Source organism: Ixodes scapularis, unplaced genomic scaffold (genome assembly GCF_016920785.2).
Source record: "Ixodes scapularis isolate PalLabHiFi unplaced genomic scaffold, ASM1692078v2 PGA_scaffold13__105_contigs__length_92229423, whole genome shotgun sequence".
NCBI lineage: Eukaryota > Metazoa > Arthropoda > Arachnida > Ixodida > Ixodidae > Ixodes > Ixodes scapularis.
The window spans coordinates 21,032,955-21,058,102 of NW_024609839.1; the positions used below are offsets into that span (position 1 = coordinate 21,032,955).

Below are 25,148 nucleotides of genomic sequence, written 5' to 3' on the forward strand. Positions count from 1 at the left end.
GCGCACGGGATATCCTGGAGAATCTATCCCCGTCTCTTCCGCCATCTTGGAACTACCGCCCCGCCACCTATAGGGCGTTGGAGTTGCGAATTGGCCCAGTCAGGAAAGTGCATGGTAGACGATATGGCCAAAGCGAAGGAGGAGGTGTGAGAAAACAGGAGGGAGAGAACCTAGCAGTAGTACACGCATGACCAAATTATCTGTTAAAGGGACGAAGCCAGAACCTCGGCAGACGGATAGAGTTGAGGTTACGTAAGCTGAGGGAGGTCTCTGAGATAGTGCCTGTGCAAATATCCACCATCCCAGAGGTTTGGGGACAGTATTTGCAGATAGAGAAGCGGGTGGTGCTAGCTAACCGGGTGACAAGGGCGTTGAGCCGACGATTTGAGTACGGAGTAATGAAAGTTAATAGGGTGGCGCACGAGGCGCGCTCCAACTCTTTTACATGCGGCATCCACTACAGTGGAACCACTGGTAGCACGGTAGGCGATGGAATTGGACATCACATCGTACATTTTCGGGGGAAGGGGGGGGGGGGGGGGGGACCGGCAGCTCTGAGGGCGCCGGTATAATTGAGGGCTGGAATACAGATCCAGGGGAGAAGGTTTGGGAGGGTGGGAGGAAGCCTCGCAGGAATGGAAAAAAGAAACAAAATAACATAGGGTTCATAAACATGCAGGGAGGCAGGAACAAAATAAACTGGGAGGAGATCGAGGAGCAATTAGAAAGCGAAAACTTTGCAGTGTATGGATCAGCAGAAACACATCTGAGGGATATGGAAGAACCATTATACATACAAGGACATCACTGGATGGGATGCAACCGGGCCAATGAAAAACGCAAGGGACGGAAATCAGGGGTATTAGTAAAGGGTCAGGAATGGGAAAGAAAACGAGAGGGCTGCAGGGGACACATGTGGATCAAAGGCAACATTGGGGGTTCAGAAACAATCCTGGGTTTGTGTACCTAAAAACAGGGAGTGATTCAGGGGAGGAAAATGCAGAGCACTTAACATGTGTATCAGGAGACGCTAGGAAAATCGGCACTGAAAGGGAAATGATTATCTTAGGGCACATGAATGCAAACTTGGAAGACTTTGATTAACATACGGATACAACAGGGAGGATGTTAAAGGAGTTCTGCGAAGTTATTGATCTGGTATTGGTTAACGCTCAGGTAAAATGTGATGGAAGAATAACGTGGGAAAGGAAAAACTCGCACTCGACTATTGACTACTGCTTAATGTCGCGGTAGCTATACGACATATTATGAGGTATGGAAATAGATGAGGAAGGCACAAAAATTCTGGGGAGTGACCACAAGAAAATCAGCATCAAATTTGGCACAGTACGACCAGAAAAGCGAAATCAAAAACAAGCGCGTAGAAATAACTTAAGTGAAAAAATATTACAGGAGGTATCTAAGCGAATCGAGAATATAGCATCCAAGCAACCACAAAGAAAATGGATATATGAAGACTTAGTGTTTTCAAAGAAAGAGCTGGAGGAAAATGAAATCAAACAAGAAGGAAGGAAACGGAAACGCAAGCTCAAAAGCTTGTGGGATAAGAAGATTAAGGCAGCAGTATCGAAACGCCAAGCGGCATCTAGAGAACACAGAGGGGCAAAAGAAAGGGGGCCACACCAGCTGAAGTAGCATCGAAATGGGAGGACTTTCAGGAAAGAAAGACAGCGGGAGGCATCACCATTAATACAGGCCATAATTTGGAGGACAGGGGTCCAGTGCATGATAGCGATAAACCAGAAGGATAGGAATGCGGCGAAAAGCTTCTGGGAACACATCAGGGCACAGTAAAAAAAGACTGAGGGGTACCAGCAGACACTAACAAAAGAGGAAGGGACAAAGCTAGACGGGGAAGAGGCAAGAGAATGCATTAGACATACAACCGAGGCAGCATTTTCGGAGTTAGAACCAGATCAGGTCGTAGGGAATGGTAGCGTCTACACAAAACAAGAGGAGATCCATGCTGAAGAAGAGGAAATGACCACAAGGGAATGGGAAAAAACAGAAGGAAAGGTTGCGGTTGGAACTGCGACAGGTCCAGGCGGCATACTAGTGAGACTGATAAAAGTTCTGGGTAAAACAAGCAAATTGAAACTAAGGCAGGTGATTGACCAGATACTTATGGGAGGGGAGGTACCCAGTGACTGGAAATTGAGCAGGATGAGATTATTATATAAGGGTAGGGGAAACAAAGACAGTATCAAATCATACCGACCAATCGCAGCAACTTCAGTAATATACAGACTAGCTATGCAAACTGTAAAAAGAAGACTGGAAGAATAGGCAAGGAGAAAGCAGATTCTTGGGGAACTTCAAAACGGTTTCAGGGGGGATAGACCGACTGGACGATAACTTATTCGTAATCACTCAGTACGTAGAGATAGCAAGGACAAGTCAAAGGCCACTAAGGTTAGCATTTTCGGACATCAAAGGTGCATATTATAATGTGAATCATGAAAGACTCTGGGACCAAGTGAAGGGAAATGGGCTAGAGAAAACCATCGTTGAGTTTCTGGAACGGGTTTATACGGATAATAGGGTGATTATAACATGGGAAGTCGAAACTACAAGACCAGCAGCAATAAAAAGAGGAATGAGACAGGATTTAGCACTGTCTCCCCTATTTTTTATGATATACCTCAGTGAGTTGGAAAAAATATTAGAGCAGTGCAACCTAGGTTTTGGCCTGACTTACATGGAGGAAGGGGTTAAAGTAAATAAATTATTGTCAGGGTTAATGTATGCAGACGATATTGTACTCATATCAGAAAGTGGTGAGATAATACAGGAACTGATTAGGATTTGCAGCAGGGAAGGGGACAGTTTAGGCCTAAAAGTCAGTAGGGACAAGTCGGGTATAATATCTTTCAACGACGAAAAGGGGGAACCCTTAGAGATGAAGGACACAGTTGATAGAACACATAGAAAATACAAATATCTAGGAGTATGGTTAAATGAGGGAAGAAAGTATCAAAAAGACCATGGAGATATTGTAATAAAGAAAAGGAAACGAGATTCAGCTATTATGAAACATGGGGCACTATGAATATATAATAGATATGAACTCGTTAGGGGTGTATGGAAGGGAGTCATGGTGCCAGGACTGGTCATTTGGGAATGCGACATTGTGTATGAGGTCAGAAATCCAGGCAGGTTTAAAGCTACAAAAGGTAGTGTGGGTAGGTTGGCATTGGGAGCACATGGGAATACACCTAATGAGAGAGAGCAGGTGGATATGGGTTGGGCATCTTTTCAGAGTAGAGAAGCGATCAGTAAAGTAAAATTCGAACAAAGACCAGCTGAAATTGTGTTTACACGGTGGGCAGCGAAGGTGTACAAGTATATATATATATGAAAAGTCTAAAAAGTAAGCGGACGAACCGAACCCGCAAGCTGAGATCTAAATACCTTCAATGAGATGGCACGAGAAAATTGTTGTGTGTATGTTTATACAGCCGGAAGTTAGTCTGCCTCAGTGGGCATCTGGTGGCTCAGCTGTAGATGAGCAATTTAGCCAGTGCATTACAACCGCTAGCCTGGGGTCTTTAACGTGCACCACGCAGTAGTGGTACACGACCGCACGCCGGTACGATGCTGATCCAGATCGAAACGGGCAGGGGCGGGGATTGAGCCCAGGATCCTGGGTTCTGCAGCGCGAGATTTTGCTTCACGTGCTACGAGCTGGTGTGCGCTAGACCACTCGGCCACCGATCCCCCTTAATGAGATGGGGCCGGTCAGAGCATGTAAGTAGAAAAGGGAGTAAAGGAAACAGAGAGGGTATTGTGGGAAGAGAGAATGCTGGGGAAATCAGCTTTAACAATATACAGAGCACAAAAACAAGAAATAAGGAAAGAACAGTTGTATGATAATTCATTGGGGAGCTCATCGCAGTTTGGAGCTAGAACGGGGGTGCAAAGAGTGAAAACATATAGGGCTAAATACCAAGAAATCGACACTATACCCGACATATGTAACCGCGGAAGGGAAACTATAGAACATGGAATTTTAAGGTGCACAGGGCTTCGTCCCACCTTCTTGGGAGAAACGACTTCGGATTTGGAGGGGACACTGGGGGATTTGCAGACATGGATGGACGGATGGATAGGGAAAGAGTTGCGGTAACTAAGAGGAGATTGGAAGATTGGTGTAAAAGATCTAGAGAGGGGTAAGATAAAAATAAGCAATGGAAACGCTTTAAAAGGGGGGGGGGGGCAGGGTTGTGTTAGAACAAATTTTATACAAATTTTAAAATAGGGGGATGACGAAATGTTACGCTAAGTGCGCACGCTGCCGCCCGTTACAAAGGGTGTAGCCATTACCATCCATCCATCTATACGTTTCTTCGCTCCAGTCGTTCGAGCAGCTTGATTTATGTGTGGCATATATCTTGGTGATACAATATTTAAATATTTAAAATACTGAATGCCCTTTGGAGATGTCTCAGGACAAAGGAGTGTGTGTGTGTGTTTAGGTTATTATTGGGAAATGAGGATTTAGTATTTTCCAGTTATTTCTTAAGCTGGGGTCACACTGCTTCTACATCATGCAAAATACAATCTGCAAGCACGGGTCACCTTAAAATCTCTGGTTCGAATGCCGCCTGCCAAGCTTCTCCTTGAACTCATTTCCATGCGGCATTCGAACCACGGATCTCGCGGTGACTGGAGTTCGAATCTTTATGCAGACTGTCTATTGTATGATGTATAAGAAGTGTGACCCACGTTTTAGGAATTAGGTGCCGATAGTTCTGTCTAAGCAACATAATGCAGACATTTGCTCCGGTACACTAATGTCAAAATTATCCCACCAAGGTTGCCTGTCAACGAAGAGCTGCTGCTCGGACTAATTTAAGGCCGTCAGTGTTTTCGCGATGAAAATTTTCAAAGGTTAAGTGCGGCATTCGTTATACTTACTCTGGCAAGATCCATTTTGGCAAACCAAGTTGAAGTAGCAATCGCCGATGTTTTTGCAGGGTGTCCCTGGAGAATGATGTAGTAATTAATGCATTAATAGGTCAGGAGAGGTCACCCTACGATTAGTCACGTCTGAGTAGAGTCCTTCTAAACTGGAAAAGTAGCGACAAAGTTCGATCACGGCGCCGAGCTCGGCGGTAGGCCGGTGTATGACACGTGTCCTTCTTTAGCGCTCTACCCCTTTGGCCGCCATTAAGATTCAAGGAGGTTTTGCCGTGTATCCTCGTTGGCTGCGCCAGCTACACGGGGTTTCCTTGACGCCGATCAGATCCGGACTAGTTTGATGACTTTTGTTTCTTTTATTTTACTCCATCTTTCATGGAGTAAAATAAAAACTCCAACAAATGTTACTTTCATGTAACATTTGTCGTTTGTTTTTTGCTACATTAATATTTGAATCACTTGTATATTTTCAGTGTTATATATATATATATATATATATATATATATATATATATATATATATATATATATGGGTGGTTTCATCTCAAATCGTGCAGGCAAAAAGGGTCGAATTTTTAATTTCGATGAAAAAAATATATGTTATGGCGCCGTTTTTAAAAACGCAGTCGCCGCAGACCGCAAGTTCGTCGGATTTTTTGTTCGCGACTTATGAATTTTTTAAGAGGCCGCGGCGAAAAGCAGTGTTTTTCACACCCGTCGTGGGTCGGATGTTTCGCTTGATCTCCCGCCGTGGATTTTCAGTCCACATTATATTATCTTTTTTAAAGCACTCTGTGGACACATTTAAAAGGCTCCAATACCATAAAATAATTTTAGGCGTTTTGCTTTTTTTCTGTAAAAATGTCAAAAACGCCCCCTCGGTCAATTGTTGACGAACTTTGACAATTAATTACTGGCGATCTACTTGGGTTACATCAATACTTTTATGTCCACGGAGAGCCCAAAACACGTTCTTTATATGTATTATAAAATGACTTGGCTGTATAAAATATTCTTTGCGGTACGTTTACGTTAATGTTATGTGAAAACCAAAAAGTACCATTTTTGAAACTGATTTTCTCAAAAAACCCATTTTTTATTTTTTTTATTTTTCGTTAAAATGTAGATGTGATAGTTTTCTACGCGAAAATCAGGTCTAGAAAGTGTATATTTTGTTTGTATGTTTTATATTTAGGCCTCAATATCTAAAAAAAAACGTCTTTGTTTTGCAAGACCCAAGTCAGACATTCCGACCCATGCGTCTCTATGAATTGTGAAAAAGGTTTCTTGAATTTTCTTCTGCATTTTGTAATCAATTATAAACGAATTTTGTGGTATTGAATATTTATGTATGTTTTGATAAGAGCGGGAACCACGAGATACATATCTAACCAAATCAGCAGGCCTAGTAGACTTTGAGTAACCAAAAGGCACAGACGTTGTATTGTTTCGATTTATAAACCTTTCACAGTAAACTAGCTCGACTAGCTATAAGCTGTCATATCACTAAGACAAAGAAAGTCACCACATCGTCGATATATTATATACAATTCTCTACGAAACCAAACACTGGGGCTTGTTCACCGCACATCGCACAGGTCACCAGGGAATGTCCTTTCACTTCCGTAATACACAAAAGTGGTGACACAGAAACGGTCCGAAACACACAGAGAGTGTGTCATGGGGAGGGGTAGGAAATAAAAATAAATAAATAGGAATTAAATTGCCCAACTGCGATCTTAACGAATATTGCGTTAAAAAAATAAAGTATTTGGGTTGGAGTGGTGGCAAGACGATAGGTCCACGCCTGGTGGAGAGTCAGACAAAGAAGTCGACGGCACGTAAAGGTAAAACAAAAAAAAAGAAATCAATAATTTAATAAAGACGGGAAAACTCAGCCGCACATGGCAAGAAGATAAACCAACTCCTCCGGGCATTCCCTAAATGGGACGCAACCAAATGCGTGCGAACACGCTCTCTACATCACCACCTAGGCCGCTACGCCATGACAAAATAAAGCCAACAACTGAACAGTGCTAACAAACAGTTAGTAAGAAAACATTGAAAAAAAAAAAAAAAAACGTTCAAAAACGCACCCGAGAAACTAAGTTCAGCGGGGCGAAGAAACACACACGAGTCGGTCCCACGACACTGAAGTCTGGCAGGATGACGGCGTCCAGATGATGCTCGAATCTGTTTTTCCCTCTGTTACGCACATCCACGACGGCTGTGAGGAACAGTGGCTGTGCGAAAGAAAGTGAAGAATAGATTCGAGCAGGCGATGCGCGAGAAGGTTACCGAGACTATGCCTGAAGCTTCATATCGGGAGAGGAGCTTTCGAGGTAGTTTCTGCAGTTACTCAAACTTTCTCTTTCCCCATCCCTTTTTCAAAAGAGCACGTCAGCCGGCGCTGACTTTTCATCTCGGGAGAAGCCCACTCTTCACAAACGGTTATAGTTGACAAGGAGGCTGACTTCGACCCAACTAGTCTCCGGGCAAAATACAAACACAAGTATATTTACCAACACGCTCGTTTTAATGTCAGTCTCCGGACTTTGCTGTTTCCAAAAGAGATAGCCCTTTATAAGGACAGAATGAGCGGGTTGGTGGGGATAATTAAACTTAAACAGCCCCTTCTCGTTTTCTTCCTCAAGTTTAATAGATAACACTTCGGTGCTATCGGATCTCCCCGGAGAGAGAGAGACAGCACGGCCGTTTCAAGGTAAGGATAGGGCGCTCGAAGCTGGGGCAAACAGGCGGTATCGTTTCACGCATGCACGGATGGCTGGTTTCAAATTTCCCCACATCCCTAACGAAACCGGCCCATCTTCGTGGGTGCGGCTGTGGGATTTCTGTCCCGCGCCGCCGGTTTTAGCGCGCACGCGGCGTTGTTTTGGCTGGCAGAACAGTTGTTGACCGTCGATATTGTAAGGCCATGGTGTCCTCATCCTTTCAGGCAACGATTCCTTTGCTTTCCCTTGTGCAATACTCTGACTGACTCCTCCTGGGTGGCTGTCACTGTTCGCCGCATCAACGACTTAATCGTACCATTTCACTCCTCGTGACACAGGGTGCGCTGCTCGCTTTACTGTCACGGGCCGTCCCATCTAACACAACGAGCGCGAAAGGTCGTGGTCATCTGCTGGCTCCGAAGGGGCGGGACGTTCATGCAGGCCAATGAGGGCCCCGAATCAATACGACGTCTGCCGACTCCTACACGTTAAAAATTTACGACACCTGCTGGTCTGTTAAGAAGTGTTGCTTTCTCTTTTTGGAACTCCTCCCAATGTAGCTTGCCGCCTATAATAAAATTTAAATAATTAATAAATATAACAGGGTGGAAATACTGTATTTCATTTTTATGTGGGAACGTTGAAAAAAATAAAAAAAACTATTTCCAAGCTTGTGAAGACGCGCAATTCGTAAGTCCATTTCGTGCCGTAAAAACATGTTTTTGTACGATATTGATGCTTAAATATAAAACATACAAACAAAATATACACTTTCTAGACTTGATTTTCGCATAGAAAACTATCACATCTACATTTTAACAAAAAATAAAAAAAATAAAAAATGGGTTTTTTGAGAAAATCAATTTCAAAAATGGTACTTTTTGGTTTTCACATAACATTAACGTAAACGTACCGCAAAGAATATTTTATACAGCCAAGTTCTTTTATAGTAAATATAAAGAACGTGTTTTGGGCTCTCCGTGCACATAAAAAGTATTGATGTAACCCAAGTAGATCGCCAGTAATTAATTGTCAAAGTTCGTCAACAATTGACCAAGGGGGCGTTTTTGACATTTTTACAGAAAAAAAGCAAAACGCCTAAAATTATTTTATGGTATTCGAGCCTTTTAAATGTGTCCACAGAGTGCTTTAAAAAAGATAATATAATGTGGACTGAAAATCCACGGCGGGAGGTCAAGCGAAACATCCGACCCACGACGGGTGTGAAAAACACTGCTTTTCGCCGCGGCCTCTTTAAAAATTCATAAGTCGCGAACAAAAAATCCGACGAACTTGCGGTCTGCGGCGACTGCGTTTTTAAAAACGGCGCCATAACATATATTTTTTTCATCGAAATTAAAAATTCGACCCTTTTTGCCTGCACGATTTGAGATGAAACCACCCATATATATATTATTGTTGCATACATATATTGCGTCTAGCATGAGGTCTTTCAATAATTAATTTTGAATACTTCATCTGTTTTTAAAACTGGCTAGTGCGAGCCCCTTTGTAATTCATTTTTATGCATTGTCAGTTAAAATTCTGTAGTGTGATGCCTTTCAATAACATTTCGTTTATTGTTTCTAATATTGTAAACATTTTATCTCAGCATATGTAAAAGTGCTTACCACATTAAGTGCTCTCTCGGCTACGATAGTTCGTGTCACTTTGAAAACAAACGCTTGCCACATATTTTAGTTTTAAGGGTTGGCTACTTTTTTCTCTGCGAAAGGAACAAATAAAGTTTGTTCCAGTCCAATTCTTAAGGCTTAACTTTAGGCAGCAAGCAACGTAACCGTTATGCACTTTGTATATATCAGTGTACATGACTCCATAAATTGCAATCCACACTTTTCACTGGATGTATGCTGTTCCCTATGCTGTTCCATATTCTAGTGAATATATTCAGTTTAGTGAACTTTCAGTTAAGTGAACTAGTTCCTTGTGTCCCTTGAAGTTCGGTCAAGTGAAGTTTTAAAGTGGTAAGCTTCCGCTGGCCAGTAACGCTGGCGGCGGCAGCAGCAATGTTCGTCGGCAAACTGGCTTCCGAGCTAATTTGCCGACCGGCGTCGTCTGCTAAGGTTGTAGCGGTACGTTGCAACTTTTTTTTCTCGGCACTTTAAAATTATTCTTTTTTTTTTTTTTTGCAATGTCTGATTTGAACGACCTTCCACACCCACAAAACGTTTTCCTTTCAAAACAGTTTTCGTACGGGCGGACAAAAAAAAGTCACACGGGACGGGTTCCGGTCATGCCATCCTTCAACAAAAATAGTTGCACTGACAGGAAAGTGTCTGCTGATGCATTGTCGTGATGACACCACCACTCCCCCTTTTCCCAGATGTTGGGTCATTTCTGCCTCACTGAGTTGCGCAAGTGTCGCAAAACTCCCACGTTAAATACTTGGTTAACAATTTTACCAGCAGGAACATTTTCTCGATGTTTTCATCAGTGGAGCAGGTTGAGAGATGCCATCAACGACGTTGGTCGTCGATCAATAATTGACCCATCTTGAAGCGAGAGAGTCATTCCTAGACGTATGATTTCTTAATAGCCAACTTCTTTGTAAGCTATTTAAGGCATTACAGAGGTTTCCACCACCGTTCTAGCCTTCTCTTAAAAAAACAAAATAAAAATCAAAAAGCAGAATTTCATGATACTGCACAAAAAAAAACGAGAACTGATTTTGGAACAGTTGTGGAAAAAATTCACAACCCTCTCGAATTTTAGCAGATGATGCAAGTCTATAATCTGACTCGGAAGAAATGCCAATAAGCGCTGCTAGCGGAGGAAGCTCGTAAAACTAACCTTCAAGAAATTCATTCCGGTTGCTCTTGGGTCCCCGCAATCCCAAATAAATCCGTTGTCTTCATACGCGACGGTGAAAAGGTTGTCATTTAGTTAACTGGAAAATAGAGTGCTCTACTGTGCGCTACTCCTTGTCACCTCCACTTCGCACAATTTATGCTTCGGGCAACATTCCAGTCAACCGATTTAAACTATTACCACGGATTACATACACAAAACTAACGTTGAAAAAGTACGAAAACTCTCTCACAACTAGGTATCAGTATACCCATTTTGAATACAGGTGAAGATTACTGATCTCTCGATTGTAGCAAATATTAAAATGAAAATAAATTTTTTCACGGGGTACTTACCTATATTGCGATTTATTTCGTCTTCTTCCACATTTCCTTCACAAACATTCGGGTAATAAAAAAGAAATCAATGTATTACTTCTATTGCTCACTGCAGTAGAAGTATTATGCTGGTATTACCGCGGGTTGCTTTTATGTATCTTTCTTCAGCACAATGAACTAAATATGCGCTGTGAGGTGTCATCTAGTAAGGCATGCCAGACGTGACCACATTTAATGCAATGCTTTTTAACAGAATTGCGCATTCCAAAAGTTTTTGTCCAGCTTCCCGTCCGTCAGTGCGTGTTCCGCTAAATTTAGCGTGCAAGCTAACGTCGCGTGGCCTGCATCAAATCAGTTTCCACGCTAAGTTTTAAATCTTTGTCACGATGCCCATTATCTCGATGCTCACCGACCGAGCAGGATGTTGACGTCATCCCCTATTTCGAACATCGCCAGCATTTTGAGTGGGAGGGAAGGAGCCATTGCAATAAAAAGACAGTTTGCGCCAGGGGGAAACCAGGCACGACACAATTTTGTAACCCAACGCCGTGAGTTGAGGTGCTATTTGACGGGAAAGCCCTGCAGCATCCGCTTTGAGTCCGGCCGATAGCAACTTAATGCCCTGTCATACGTTTTAACGCCCGAATTAGGGCCGATAGCTCTATTTCAGGAATTGCTATCGAGTCTACATGCCACGTGATAAGCCAGTCGCTACACCAATCGATGAAGAGCGCCGAAAGCGTAGACGCCACAGGTTTTATGTGGAACACAATTGCCCAGCAGTTTGCTATGCATATTTTTCAGACAATTCACGCCACAAACAAAGTATAACAGCACCACCAAAGTTCTGCACAGGGTTGCGTGCTTTGCGGACATCGGTGGTAGTCACATGAGTGTAAAAAATGGTTAATACAACCCCGTTTTCTTACTTTAAGTTACGTTACTTTTGCAATACGAGAGCTTACATCTACTTACGACGACAGTCGCCAAGAGATCTGTACTTCGTACAAAGCATGGCAACTAGTTTAAGGAGCAGCATTACACGCGACGTTCGGAGCACGAATATCGTCGTGATTCATAACGTAACAAAAGAAAGCGTAAGCAGACGTGGATTTGTGAACCAGCCTTTAGACCGCAAGACAATCCATGATGGCAGCGAGTATTAACCTAACGTTCAAGTCCACCGCACACTTGAACACTTTAAATACTATATGCACGGAAGGCAGTGACGTTTACATCTTTTCGTCAAGGCCCCGCACTTTGGCGATTGAGTCCAGAAAACAAGTTAACTTATAAATTCGGGAGACTGTTTACCGAGGAGTGGGGATCAAAGAAGCATCACCGGTTAATGAGGTATTCTGCTGGCGACGTAGCATCTCACTCATGGCACCAATGTTACATATTTGCTTATATTTTACATGGCTTCCATCCAGTTCAGAACACACTTATTTTGCCGAAGGAGAAGTGTCGTAGTCGTTGAAGCTAGTCATTGTTTACAGGAGGGAGGGGAAATAGTGGATGAGAGTTATGAACAGTGTAGAAGCTGTGCCGACTACATGCAACTAATCAGGGAATACAATCTTCTCTTCCGGTGTTCGGGACTGTCGACAAAAAGGATCCAACCATTCAGGCATCTTGGTCTCATATACGACAATAGCGACTCCTGAACAACGTTTTGTTCTTATTCACGACTGAAAAAAATTCGAAAGAAGTTATCTTGTGTGCCCGTGGGTAAAAGGAATTTCTCACATATTTCGGCTAGTGGGTAATATTGTTCGTTTTCTTTTTTCTTAAACTTGCCTTTTCTGGCCGGTGTCATGCCCATTTGGGAGCAGTCTCTGCAGACACACCCTTTCCCATCAACTGTACGACGTCGAGGGAAGTGAGTGCTCGTCACGTTTGAGTTGGTCATAAAGACCACTCTTTGCGTTCTTTTGCCTTATCTTGAACAGGATCAGTCTATTTTATTACGTGTTCTCCTTCGATAGGGCGAGGTTAGCCCGCCCCCCCCCCCCCCCCCCCCCTTCCCCCCGACCCCAGTGTAGGGGTGCCTGTAGCAGTTCCCGTGCGGCTGTATGCGCCACGCAGTTCCCTGGACAATTTCGTGCTCAGGAATTCATGTGATTTTAATTCAACGGGTTTTCGGCTTGGAGTTGTTTGGCTGATGTCTTGAATTTTTTTACTTTCAAGCTACAGCTGTCGTGTTTGTTACCTTCTTAGAGAGCTTTTTTTCTGTCTTTTATATATGTATAGTCCACGCTTTTGTTTGCCAAATTCGAAAGCTTTGATTGTCATCTTGAAGTCGAATTTGGGGGTTTTACGTGCCAAACCAACGGCGGGCATGTGGCACGCCTCAGCGGAGGACTGAGGATTAATTTCGACCACCTGGGGATCTTTTGACGTGCAACCGAAAGCTCGGTTACACGGCGTCTTCTCCGCAATAAGCCTCCGTCATATTGTGGGCACCTCGGCCGGGATGGATTGTCATCTTAATAGCTTGAAATTCAGCTTTCTTTACGCTGGTCTCGTTGCGTAGAGTAAACGCAAAGTTTCCGTGAATATTGGCACTTTAGTATGTAATGGCTGTCCCGCTTTGTCTACGGTAGCGACCGTGCAGACAGACAGTCGCGCTCTCGTTGTCTTCGAGTAGTGCTAATATCTAGTCAAGCTTCTTACTGGGAGCACGCTTCCTTGCCCTCCTTGCACTCTTTTTTTTTGTGTTTTGCAGAGTATCAACCACAAATTTGTCCTGCCTTGGTGAGTGTAAATCCGTAATATCCGGGTAGCTTTTTTTTTTTTTTTTTGGAGTTAGTTTTTTTAAGGATCTCCATTTTCGGTTTGGTTTTCTTGAGCATCTGCACATGGGTTGTCTTGTTATATTTCACGATCTCCTGTATGCTGTTGAGGCCTGTTGTTTCGTAGGGTGTTTTGACTTGGGTATGCTTTTGAAGTCCGGTAATGATACTCATGCTTCTTTGTTAAGATTCTATTCCATACTTCAGTGTTTTTTTTTTTTTGCTTTTGAATTAAGGAGGGGTTTCGACTGCTCTTTTGATGGTGTCAACTTGGGTCCCCCCGCTGTTCCCGGTGGTACGTTTACTGAGATTGACCACATCTTTCCGTTGGATTTTGATTTGAGCGTACCAACTTGCCGACTTCCCGTTGTCGTCAATAAGGATAGCAAGAATTTTGAGAAAGTGGTGTTGATACATCTCTGTGTCATTGACGAAAAGTTGAAACATTCCTCCCAAGTTCTTTTTTTGCCCTCTATTGTCGAAAATGGCAATGCAATTTGTTTTTTCAGGTGAGAGTTGGAGCACCGTTTGTTCGAAAAAAAAAAAAAAGATATATGTCAGTAAGGTCTTCTTGCAGCGTGGCGCTCTGTTTAGACGCTTCCGCTCTTCGTCCAGATTGCAATGTCGTCAACGTAAATCGTGTACTCCGATTCTCGGATTTGCTCAAGCGATTGTGCGAGACCCCCCATCGCCATAATGAAAAGTGTAGACGAGTTCACGTTTCTCGCAAGACTTTGATCTTTTCGTCCGTGTTCGGTCCTTGAATTTGTCCGATAGCCGTTTTGATTTCATTTCATTCAAAGAGGAGCGAATCAACTTTAAAAGTTTTTCCCCTTCGTTCCTCTCTTCACTGCGCCGCGTATGACCGTGTCGTAGGAACGAAACCATAGGCGTTCTTGATTTCGATTGTTACGATCCGAAGACAATTGTAACGGGATTGTTGGAAGGTTACGTGTTCGTGAATGATCGCCAAACTGCCCTGCGTTAAGAGACTCGGCCCCGAGGCCGTCTGTCTGGCGTTGTACTGTATATACGCATGTAATGGCCGCACTCGTGTACTAGCCGTCCCCCAGCTTTAAACAAAAAAACCCCAAAAAATATATTTCAAGGTTACCCGTTTATATGCCGCACCTGCGATTTGAGAATGGCTGGAAGCGCCATCTAGTTTGTAGCGTAAGTGCTGCCGGCAGATGCTGACCACCCGGTCAGCATCTGCCGGGCGAAAGTTTGGTGTCGACGATAAATGTGTATGCCGGTGGTGCTTCCAAGAAGATTGAACTAAGGAAAACCAAGAGAACAAAGCACGCTTTCCGATGTAAGCAGCGTCAGTTTCCCGAAGTTGAAGATTTGATCCTTCAATTCGTAAACGGCTAAACGGTGTCGACGGAAATGCTACGCATGAAAGCGCTCGACACTGCATGGAGCAAGGCGATACCGGCGACCTTGCTCGAAGGTGAAAAGGGAAAAGAACTTTGCACGCCTGTCTATGCAATACCGAAAAACGTTTTCTTGTTCTACCAATGCGTACTTCCATTTAATGAAGGCAAGTAGTGAAACTTTTGGCGAAAGAAAAAGGATTTCCCGAAATTTTTCGTTTTTCTTCGTGTAATTGCCGCGCCCCAATTCTCGCTCGAAATCACGAAAAAAAAAATCAAACAGCTGGTGCCATTTCACGCGTATATACTATACTTGGCTGTCCATTCTGATTTTCCGGTAAAACTGTTCTCTTCGTGGTCTTATACAGATTCAAAGTGGTTAGGTTGTAGGTTTTGAATCGGGTCAGTGAGCTTGCCTGATTTAGAAATAAGGATTACGGTGCATAGATTCCACATCTCGGGTAGCCGTCTCATTTCCCACGCTTGGGAGAAACCATTCAAGTAGTAACTGTCTTTTCTTTGTCTAGCAAGTTATTGAGGACCGTAATTGTGGTCTTTTCTGAAACCGGCACGGTGTTCCCCGCCCAAGTCAGAGCCGCCCTTAGTTCACCCACGTTAAATGGTGAGTTTGCTGGGGACGGATGCTCGAGTTCGGCAATCGGGTGTGTGTACCGTTGTTGCAGCTCTTCCGCTGCGGGAAGATGTGTTTAGTTTCAGCAAGTTACTCTTCAGTAATCTCGAGCATGGTAATAATATTTTGGCGCGTGCTCTTGTTTATTTTCTTGGCAGACGTCCCTTTGTATGGCCACCACATTCTCTTGAGGCGAGCCTTTCGTTGACCGAGTTGCTGTGCCATCTCCCGATATGCTGGTTGAGCGCCTCCATGTATTTTTTTACTTCGGCTGTGGCGATATTGAATTTAATCTTGAAACAGATGTTGAGATTTGCCTTTCTCTCTCCCCGTTGAGCCTAGAGTCTGCCAGCCCATAGTTTGAGCAAATGCAGACCGGGTTACCTGTGCCTTTAACTCGGCAGTTCTTCGTCACCGCTTTAAATGCAGGTTGAATCTGGCGGTCAAAGTGATGCGAGAGATCGGCTCTTTGGGTACTTTTGTGAAACGTAACCCATCAGATGAAGGGGGCGTCTCGTCTATGTCTGTGTTTGTTCGGTTAACTCCATCTTGATGGGTAGGTTTTGCTGGCCATCGTGCCATCATTCTTCTCGAATAGGCTTTGACGTTATTAATTGTCCAAGTCGCATCGGGCTCGATGTTTACTTGTTTCGCGTGAACCCCGATCCTTTTGTACCGGGTTCATTGATAAGTAAAAAAACCTAGCTTCTTTGCTTTGCGTTTCAGAACCTTTCTTGAGAGTATGAGCGATTGTATCCTCAGTTCTCGTATGAAGTGTTGAAAGTTTCACTAATTATGATGGCTAATTGATTGCGCCGGGGTCTGACTTTCGCAAGTGAGCTATCATCAACGTTTTGTCTGCGGGTCAGATGTAGGTCGTAGAACTGTAAAGTAGTTCTGTCGCATTTACTTTGCACTTCGACTGCCTCTCCTGCTTCGTTGCACAGGTCTGCCAATTCCCTTTGCGTGATAAAAACGTGCTGGTCGAACACAATAGCCACCTGTCCTATAACGGTCGTCTATTATCCGTACTCTTCTTGTTTGCGATCGCCCTCGGTACGGATGGTGCCGTATGTGATTTGCAACCGCTAATTTTGACGCCTTGGCAGCTGGTCTGCTGAAGAATAATGACCGACAGTTATTTCTTGTCCTTTCTTTCAAGTAGGAGTTGTAGCTTTGCTGCTTTGTTTGCAAATCCTGTACAGCTCTGCTGAAGAATCCAAGGGAGAGTGCTTGTGTCTTCGCGGTGTGAGTCGTCTGGGTTCACGTTTTCCTTACGGTTGCTACTCGTCAGTGGGCACCGGAATTCTGCCCGTTTTGTCCCGGATGGAGTTAACTCTGGTGAATATTTCACTTGCTAGAAGCTCGAATCTTTCAACTCTTCTGGTCTTAGATTGGACCGTAGCGAGACCTTGCCCAACCTTTTGGCAAAGTTCCGTAAAGATTACTTCTCAAGTAAGGGCGTCTGTGAGTGAAATTGTCGCAGGTTGTGGTGTTGGAATCTGCTGTCCCGGTTGCAACTGTTGCTTGTCCACTGTTTCCGTTGAAGCTATGGGCTAGAGTGGGAGAACGATACTTATTGGTCCCTGGTGCATTCTTACTCCGTCTTCGCACGAAAAGTTCGACGAAACCAACAGCAGCACGGGAGGTCACAGCGTTAAAATGGGCTTAGACTCTTGCAAGTCTGCGTCATCTCGCGATGATGACTTCTTCCGGCGCTTCTTGTGCGAGTCACTTCGCGTTGGGATTTTTATGTTAGGGCACTGGTTGCTTGCGGCAACGTGTGCTCCGTGGCTTTTGACGCACTTCGGTGACACCTAACAGTTCTCAACTGTCAGGTGTCACCGAAAGGACGTGTGCCCCAGTACATCCGGACGCACAGATCATGCATTCTTGAACGCATGATCTGTGCTTCCGGATGTTGTGGGGCACACGTCCGTTTTGTGGCCATTTGTGTGACACCCAATAAAAACCAGCGGCCTTGGTCTGTATTCTGCGGTCATGTAGACTTTGAGGACGCAGCGGACGTGCCGAGGCAATATTCGGCTTTCGAATGTAATTAGAAGTTTCTTTTTCTTGATGTCGAGGGCTCTGGCCGCGATAATATTGCTCACATTGCGGTTCGGTTCCCCCTCGAGACATTTAGTTTTGCCATGTGGTGAGTGAAGGTAGATGACTCCCTTTACTTTGTTGGATCCCGGTGCCTTGTAGGGCTGGACTTATTGTTCTTCGCTGTTTGGTAGGAAGTGCAGGAAAGTTCACTGAGGCGCAACGAGCACCGGAGGAGAATTGTCGTTGCGTCAGCCTGCATCGCAGTTTGCAGAACAATGCGGCAGGCTTCTCTGATAGTAATGCGCGCCACGAGGAGCTGGGTTTCAGCTTATATTGACCGCGATAATAATTCGCTTGGTCCAAGTGATACGTCTGCGCTGCGCGGATCAGTGCCTTCAACCAGAATCACTTAGAAGATAGGGTCTGCGCAGGACGTCATCATTATTGGATCTCCGACCTACTTTAAGTGGTAAAGATGCTCAACTTCGAGGAGAGTCACCGCAAAGCGTCACCGCCAGAAACTGGCCTTGCTTTCGTTCTGAGGCGCTGCAAAACGCACCGGCAGCGATGCTGATCGCGAGGTCGGTGGCGCTTCGCGGTTTTAATAGTGATGACCTTTGAGATGGAAAGGCACAGGGCTTGATCTCTAGTTGGTATTGTTTCAGCTCGCCTCCTCGGCCACGTTTATAAAAAGTTTAGGTGACTCGCACGAGCCGTCGTTGGATACCAGCTCGCCGCCGTTTTCTAAGCTTATATCCGTGTTCCTGTAATAAGCCGCATAAAAAAACTTCTGACACCATGAGAAAACCGCGATACTTGGCATAGGCCTTTGTAGGTTTGTGTGCGTAAACTGATAGTCATTTCACCTCCACCACGTCTCCCATTGCATATATCTACCACCACATTACCGACTGCCCTTGTTCTAGTATAATTTGATCTTGGCTTTTCTCTGTGCTTTATTGATGGCTTTTTTTGGCCTTCTCTTTTAGGCGCCAATATGTTAGCTGGTCTGCATTACATTATACAGGTAAATCCACTTAGCATACGCTTGCGTTTTTAAAAATGGTAATAAAGAAGCTGTAAATCAGGCTTCCTGTTCACAGGTGAGCTGTTGTTATCTTGATTCTTGCAAGGATGGGCGTCTTAATTTCGATATGTCTTGTCCTCAATTGCACTGGCATATTGTAGATCCCAGAACCCTGTTGACGCACTCGACTCGTGTCTTTGCTTGTAGACGCTACGTTGTTGTGAATGTGTCCTTGCTATTTCGCAAGAAGCAAAACTGCGATACTTGTTGCTTGACATACGAGATTTGTTTTTGTAATTAAAACTTGTGCCCCGCTCATGCGACAGTATTCTCCGTAAAATATGCTCCACGAGGTTATGATATTTTACCACGAGAAGATTTTTCATGCTCTTTGGTAGTACAAATAAATATTTCTTTGTGCCATCATCCTGCTACTTATAGCTGAGAAGAGAGTGCCTCGCTTGTTGCGGTTCACTTAGTGTTGTTGAGCTGTTTATTTTTGGACCTGTAATTTTTGCAGTACGCTCATCTTGTGATATAGTTGTGAATCCTGCGTTTAGATCATTGCCACTTCGTCTTCTGGAGGGGCTGTGTAGTGAATAAACGCAGTAAAGACCTTGAGGTGTCCCACAGGCTTGAATGTTTTTGCAGGAGTCTACTGGCTTCTTCGATTGGTGCACGGCTGAGAGAATCCACGTGTACCATTTGTGTGCCCGACGGTTGCTAAATGGTGTAGTAATGTTGGCTTAACTGCTCAAACCATCTTGCAATATGAGTGTTCACCGATTTCTAAGTGTAGATGAACAGAAGTACTACAGTCGGTGACTATGAGAAATTTAACTCCCAGGTAGAGGCAGCGCAGTTGGTCCTGAGACCACACCACTGCCAGAAGTTCCGGTTAGCTTGAGTGATAGCTCTGTCTTGAGTCACCTCTATGGCGACTGACGCAGTACAGTACATTTCGAAAATACTTGTCACCCTTTTGGAGGAGCACACCAGCCAGTACTTTTCTGGTCGCATAAATGTGAAGCACAGTTTCTTTGTGGTGAAAGAACAGCGCATATGCGCCTCCGCACTTTTTTTTTTTTTTTTTTTTTTTTTAAAGTGCTTTAGTTTTTAGCATCCGGGGCAACATCTGCATGTTGTAGCACAAGCTTTCCAAAGAACACGGTGATTTAAACAGCGCAAAAGACAATGACAAAACGGAACATACCTGACAGGACACACGATGAAAGCAACAACTACCAACTGGCCCATCTTTCAACTTCATTATTTTTTAAAGAAACTAGCAAGCCTCAAGAAATACCACAGCTCAGCTGAAATATTTGGTTTGGGCATTTAGACGACGATACTCGCCGATTTTCGGCGTCCAGGAGAAACTTTCTGAAGCGTCAAAGGCGTACCTAAGTACTCATATTCTGTTTGGCTAAATTTGCCTTTCGCAGTCTCAAGGTTAAGCTAGCCTTGTCGATTTTTGTCTAACACACCTAAACCGGATTCATCAGCATTTCTGACTAGTCCTTCGGAGGTACCAGGATGCCATGCACGCAGCAGGTTGTCATATTCTATTCTAGTGGTTCTAGCCTGGCTCCCTGGAGATAATTTTTTACAGACGGCACTTGATTCGCAAGCACAAGTAAGTGCCGCAGGGGTTTAAAATACCCATCCGGGTACTGAAAACAGCTTTGTGGGTGTATGACTCATCGATTGAGATCTCAAAGTAACTATGCATCATGTCATGTCCAGGACGCTAAAAAGACTATGTCCGACCGGTCGGTTCCACACTGTAAAACTGCCATTTACTATTTTGGCAGCACACGACGACGATGTTCAAATACCATGCAACACACTCCTATTTGTTTTCCCAGGAGGACTGAGCGGCGGTATGCAATGGTGCTGTCACGCATGAGGCCTTTATTCCTGAGGTTCAAGGTTATTCCGAATCCTTCATATATATATATAAATATGTATAAATATATATATATATATATAAATTTATATTATATATATATATGGGTGGTTTCATCTCAAATCGTGCAGGCAAAAAGGGTCGAATTTTTAATTTCGATGAAAAAAATATATGTTATGGCGCCGTTTCTAAAACCGCAGTCGACACAAACCGCAAGTTCGTCGGATTTTTTGTTCTCGACTTATGAATTTTTAAAGAGGCCGCGGCGAAAAGCAGTGTTTTTCACACCCGTTGTGGGTCGGATGTTTCGCTTGATCTACCGCCATGGATTTTCAGTCCACATTATATTATCTTTTTTTAAGCACTCTGTGGACACATTTAAAAGGCTCCAATACCATGAAATAATTTTAGGCCTTTTGCTTTTTTTCTGTAAAAATGTCAAAAACGCCTCCTCGGTCAATTGTTGACGAAATTTGACAATTAATTACTGGCGGTCTGCTTGGGTTACACCGATATTTTTTATATCCACGGAGAGCCCAAAACACGGTCTTTATATTTATTATAAAATGCCTTGGCTGTATAAAATATCCTTTGCGGTACGTTTACGTTAATATCATGCAAAAACCAAAAAGTACCATTTTTGAAATTGATTTTCTCAAAAAACCCATTTTTTATTTTTTTTATTTTTTGTTAAAATGTAGATATGATAGTTGTCTACACGAAAATGAAGCCTAGAAAGTGTATATTTTGTTTGTATGTTTTACATTTAAGCATCAATATCGTACAAAAACGTGTTTTTCCGGCTCGAAGTGGACTTGCGAATTGCGCGTCTTCACAAGCTTGGAAATAGATTTTTTCTTTTTTTCAACGTTCCCACATAAAAATGAAATACAGTATTTCCACCCTGATATATTTATTGATTATTTAAATTTTATTGTAGGCGGCAAGCTACATCGGAGGAGTTCCAAAAAGAGAAAGCAACACTTCTTAACACACCAGCAGCTGTCGTAAATTTTTAACGTGTAGGAGTCGGCAGACATCTTATTGATTCGGGGCCCTCATTGGCCTGCATGAACGTCCCGCCCTTTCGGAGCCAGCAGATGACCACGACCTTTCGCGCTCGTTGTGTTAGATGGGACGGCCCGTGACAGTAAAGCGAGCAGCGCACCCTCTGTCACCAAAAGTGAAATGGTACGATTGTGTCGTTGACGCGGCGAACAGTGACAGCCACCCAGGAGGAGTCTGTCAGAGTATTGCACAAGGGAAAGCAAAGGAATCGTTGCCTGAAAGGATGAGGACACCACGGCCTTACAATGTCGACGGTCAACAACTGTTCTGCCAGCCAAAACAACGCCGCGTGCGCGCTAAAACCGGCGGCGCGGGACAGAAATCGCGCAAACGCACACACGAAGATTGGCCGGTTTCTTTAGGGATGTGGGGAAATTTGAAACCAGCCATCCGTGCATGCGTGAAACGATACCGCATGTTTGCCCTAGCTTCGAGCGCCCTATCCTTACCTTGAAACGGCCGTGCTCTCTCTTTCTCTCCGGGGAGATCCGATAGCACCGAAGGGTTATCTATTAAACTTGAGGAAGAAAACGAGAAGGGAGTGTTTAAGTTTAATTATCCCCACCAACACGCTTGTTCTGTCCTTATAAAGGGTTATCTCTTTTGGAAACAGCAAAGCCTGGAGACTGACATTAAAACGAGCGTGTTGGTAAATATACTTGTGTTTGTATTCTGCCCGGAGACTAGTTGGGTCGAAGTCAACCTCCTTGTCAACTATAACCGTTTGTGAAGAGTGGGCTTCTCCCGAGATGAGACGTTAGCGCCGGCTGACGTGTTCTTTTGAAAAAAGGGAAGGGGGAAGAGAAAGTTTGAGTAACTGCAGAAACTACCTCGAAAGCTCCTCTCCCGATATGAAGCTTGAAGCATAGTCTCGGTTACCTTCTCGCGCATCGCCTGCTCGAATCTATTCTTCACTTTCTTTCGTACAGCCACTGTTCCGCACAGCCGTCGTAGATGTGCGTAATAGAGGGAGGAACAGATTCGAGCATCATCTGGACGCCGTCATCATGCCAGACTTCAATGTCGTGGGACCGACTCGTGTGTGTTTCTTCGCCCCGCTGAACTTTGTTTCTCGGGTGCAATTTTTTTCTGAACGTTTTTTTTTATTTTCCATGTTTTCTTACTAACTGTTTGTTAGCACTGTTCAGTTGTTGGGTTTATTTCGTCATGGCGTAGCGGCCTGGCGGTGATGTAGAGAGCGTGTTCGCACGCATTTGGTTGCGTCCCGTTTAGGGAATGCCCGGGGGAGTTGGTTTTTGTTATTGCCATGTGCGGCTGAGTTTTCCCGTCTTTATTAAATTATTTTTTTTTTTTACCTTTACGTGCCGTCGACTTCTTTGTCTGACTCTCCACCAGGCGTGGACCTATCGCCTTGCCACCGCTCGAACCTAAATACTTTATTATTTTTTTTTAACGCAATTTTTGTTAAGATCGGAGTTGGGCGATTTCATTCCTATTTATTTAATTTTATTTCCTACCCCTCTCCATGACACACTCTCTGTGTGTTTCGGACCGTTTCTGTGTCACCACTTTTGTGTATTACGGAAGTGAAAGGACATTCCCTGGTGACCTGTGCGATGTGCGGTGAACAAGCCCCAGTGTTTGGTTTCGTAAAGAATTGTATATATCGACGATGTGGCGACTTTCTTTGTCTTAGTAATATGACAGCTAATAGCTAGTCGTGCTAGTTTACTTTGAAAGGTTTATAAATCGAAACAATACAACGCCTGTGCCTTTTGGTTATTGAAAGTCTACTTGGTCTGCTGATTTGGTTAGATATGTATCTCATGGTTCCCGCTCTTATCCAAACATACATAAATATTCAATACCACAAAATCCGTTTATAATTGATTACAAAATGTAGAAGAAAATTCAAGAAAACTTTTTCACAATTCATAGAGACGCATGGGTCGCTATGTCTGACTTAGGTCTTGCAAAACAAAGACGTCTTTTTCCGATATTGAGGCCTAAATATAAAACATGCAAACAAAATATACACTTTCTAGGCTTGATTTTCGTGTAGACAACTATCATATCAACATTTGACCAAAAAATAAAGAAAATAAAAAATGGGTTTTTTGAGAAAATCAATTTCAAAAATGGTACTTTTTGGTTTTTGCATAATATTAACGTAAACGTACCGCAAAGGATATTTTATACAGTCAAGGCATTTTATAATAAATATAAAGAGCGTGTTCTGGGCTCTCCGTGGACATAAAAAATATCGGTGTAACCCAAGTAGATCGCCAGTAATTAATTGTCAAAATTCGTCAACAATTGACCGAGGAGGCGTTTTTGACATTTTTACAGAAAAAAAGCAAAAGGCCTAAAATTATTTCATGGTATTGGAGCCTTTTAAATGTGTCCACAGAGTGGTTCAAAAAAGATAATATAATGTGGACTGAAAATCCATGGCGGTAGATCAAGCGAAACATCCGACCCACGACGGGTGTGAAAAACACTGCTTTCCGCCGCGGCCTCTTTAAAAATTCATAAGTCGAGAACAAAAAATCCGACGAACTTGCGGTTTGTGTCGACTGCGGTTTTAGAAACGGCGCCATAACATATATTTTTTTCATCGAAATTAAAAATTCGACCCTTTTTGCCTGCACGATTTGAGATGAAACCACCCATATATATATATATATATATATATATATATATATATATATATATATATAAAAAAACTGAGAAGAAAAAAAACCTTAGTGAAAAACAGCAACAACGGACGATTTAATCTTCGACGTTTCGCACAGTTTGTAATAAACTGGAAGATGAAAACGACTATGCTGCAAGTGCAGATGGCACGGGCCGGCCGGCAATTAGCGGCGAGATGTTTTAGTGGCGCCCTCCTGTGGTTCCCCCTTGTGACGTCATTACCTTGGAAACAACAAGTTCCATGGTGTTTGTAAATAGCATGGTGGAAGCTTGAAATCATTGCGCTCTCAAAGGAACACTGCCAACACCGTCAAAATTAAAGTTCCGTCATTTCTCTTAGTTCCGTCGATGATAAATCCTTTTTCTGATGTCATAGTCAGCGTTCGGCCAATCGTGGAACGCCGGCCACAGCGACGCTTTCGGTCGCGCACGGGGCTAACTACAATCCCTTCGAACAGAGTCAGAACCTAGATGCTACGTAAAGAATAAGCATGCAATTCGTTACGTTCTAATTTTAGCGTCGGAAGCGGAATGCCGGGTCGTCAGCGGAATATGTCTTCGTGAAGTGTACTCCCGAAGTAATGTTCACGTGCTCTTCACGACCCCGGCGTCCAAAGGAACCAAGTCAGCATGGTTAAAGAGATTCGCCCTTCGTCATTCCTTATCACAAATATCGTCAAAATCGAGTTTATCCAGACCCTACATTTCGGTAGGCTTTCTCTCTGCTTTGAAGATGGATCCGCTGACGTCGGAGTCTTTATTGAGTGATGAAAACGTCACTGCCTTCGCACATCTGGTAATCAAAGTACGCAC

At 43.6% G+C, this 25,148-nt stretch overlaps 1 protein-coding gene across 1 annotated transcript in view; it reads right to left on the reverse strand.

Moving 5' to 3' along the window:
- Positions 1–4,912: 4,912 nt before the first annotated feature.
- Positions 4,913–25,148, reverse strand: part of LOC115314026 — a 47,243-nt gene continuing 27,007 nt past the window's right edge. The window contains exons 5-6 of the mRNA XM_040214839.1: positions 10,838–10,873; positions 4,913–5,004 (exon numbers count right to left, since the gene is read on the reverse strand). Of these exons, the coding sequence (XP_040070773.1) occupies positions 4,913–5,004; positions 10,838–10,873 (128 nt within the window). The remainder of the gene's footprint in view (positions 5,005–10,837; positions 10,874–25,148) is intronic.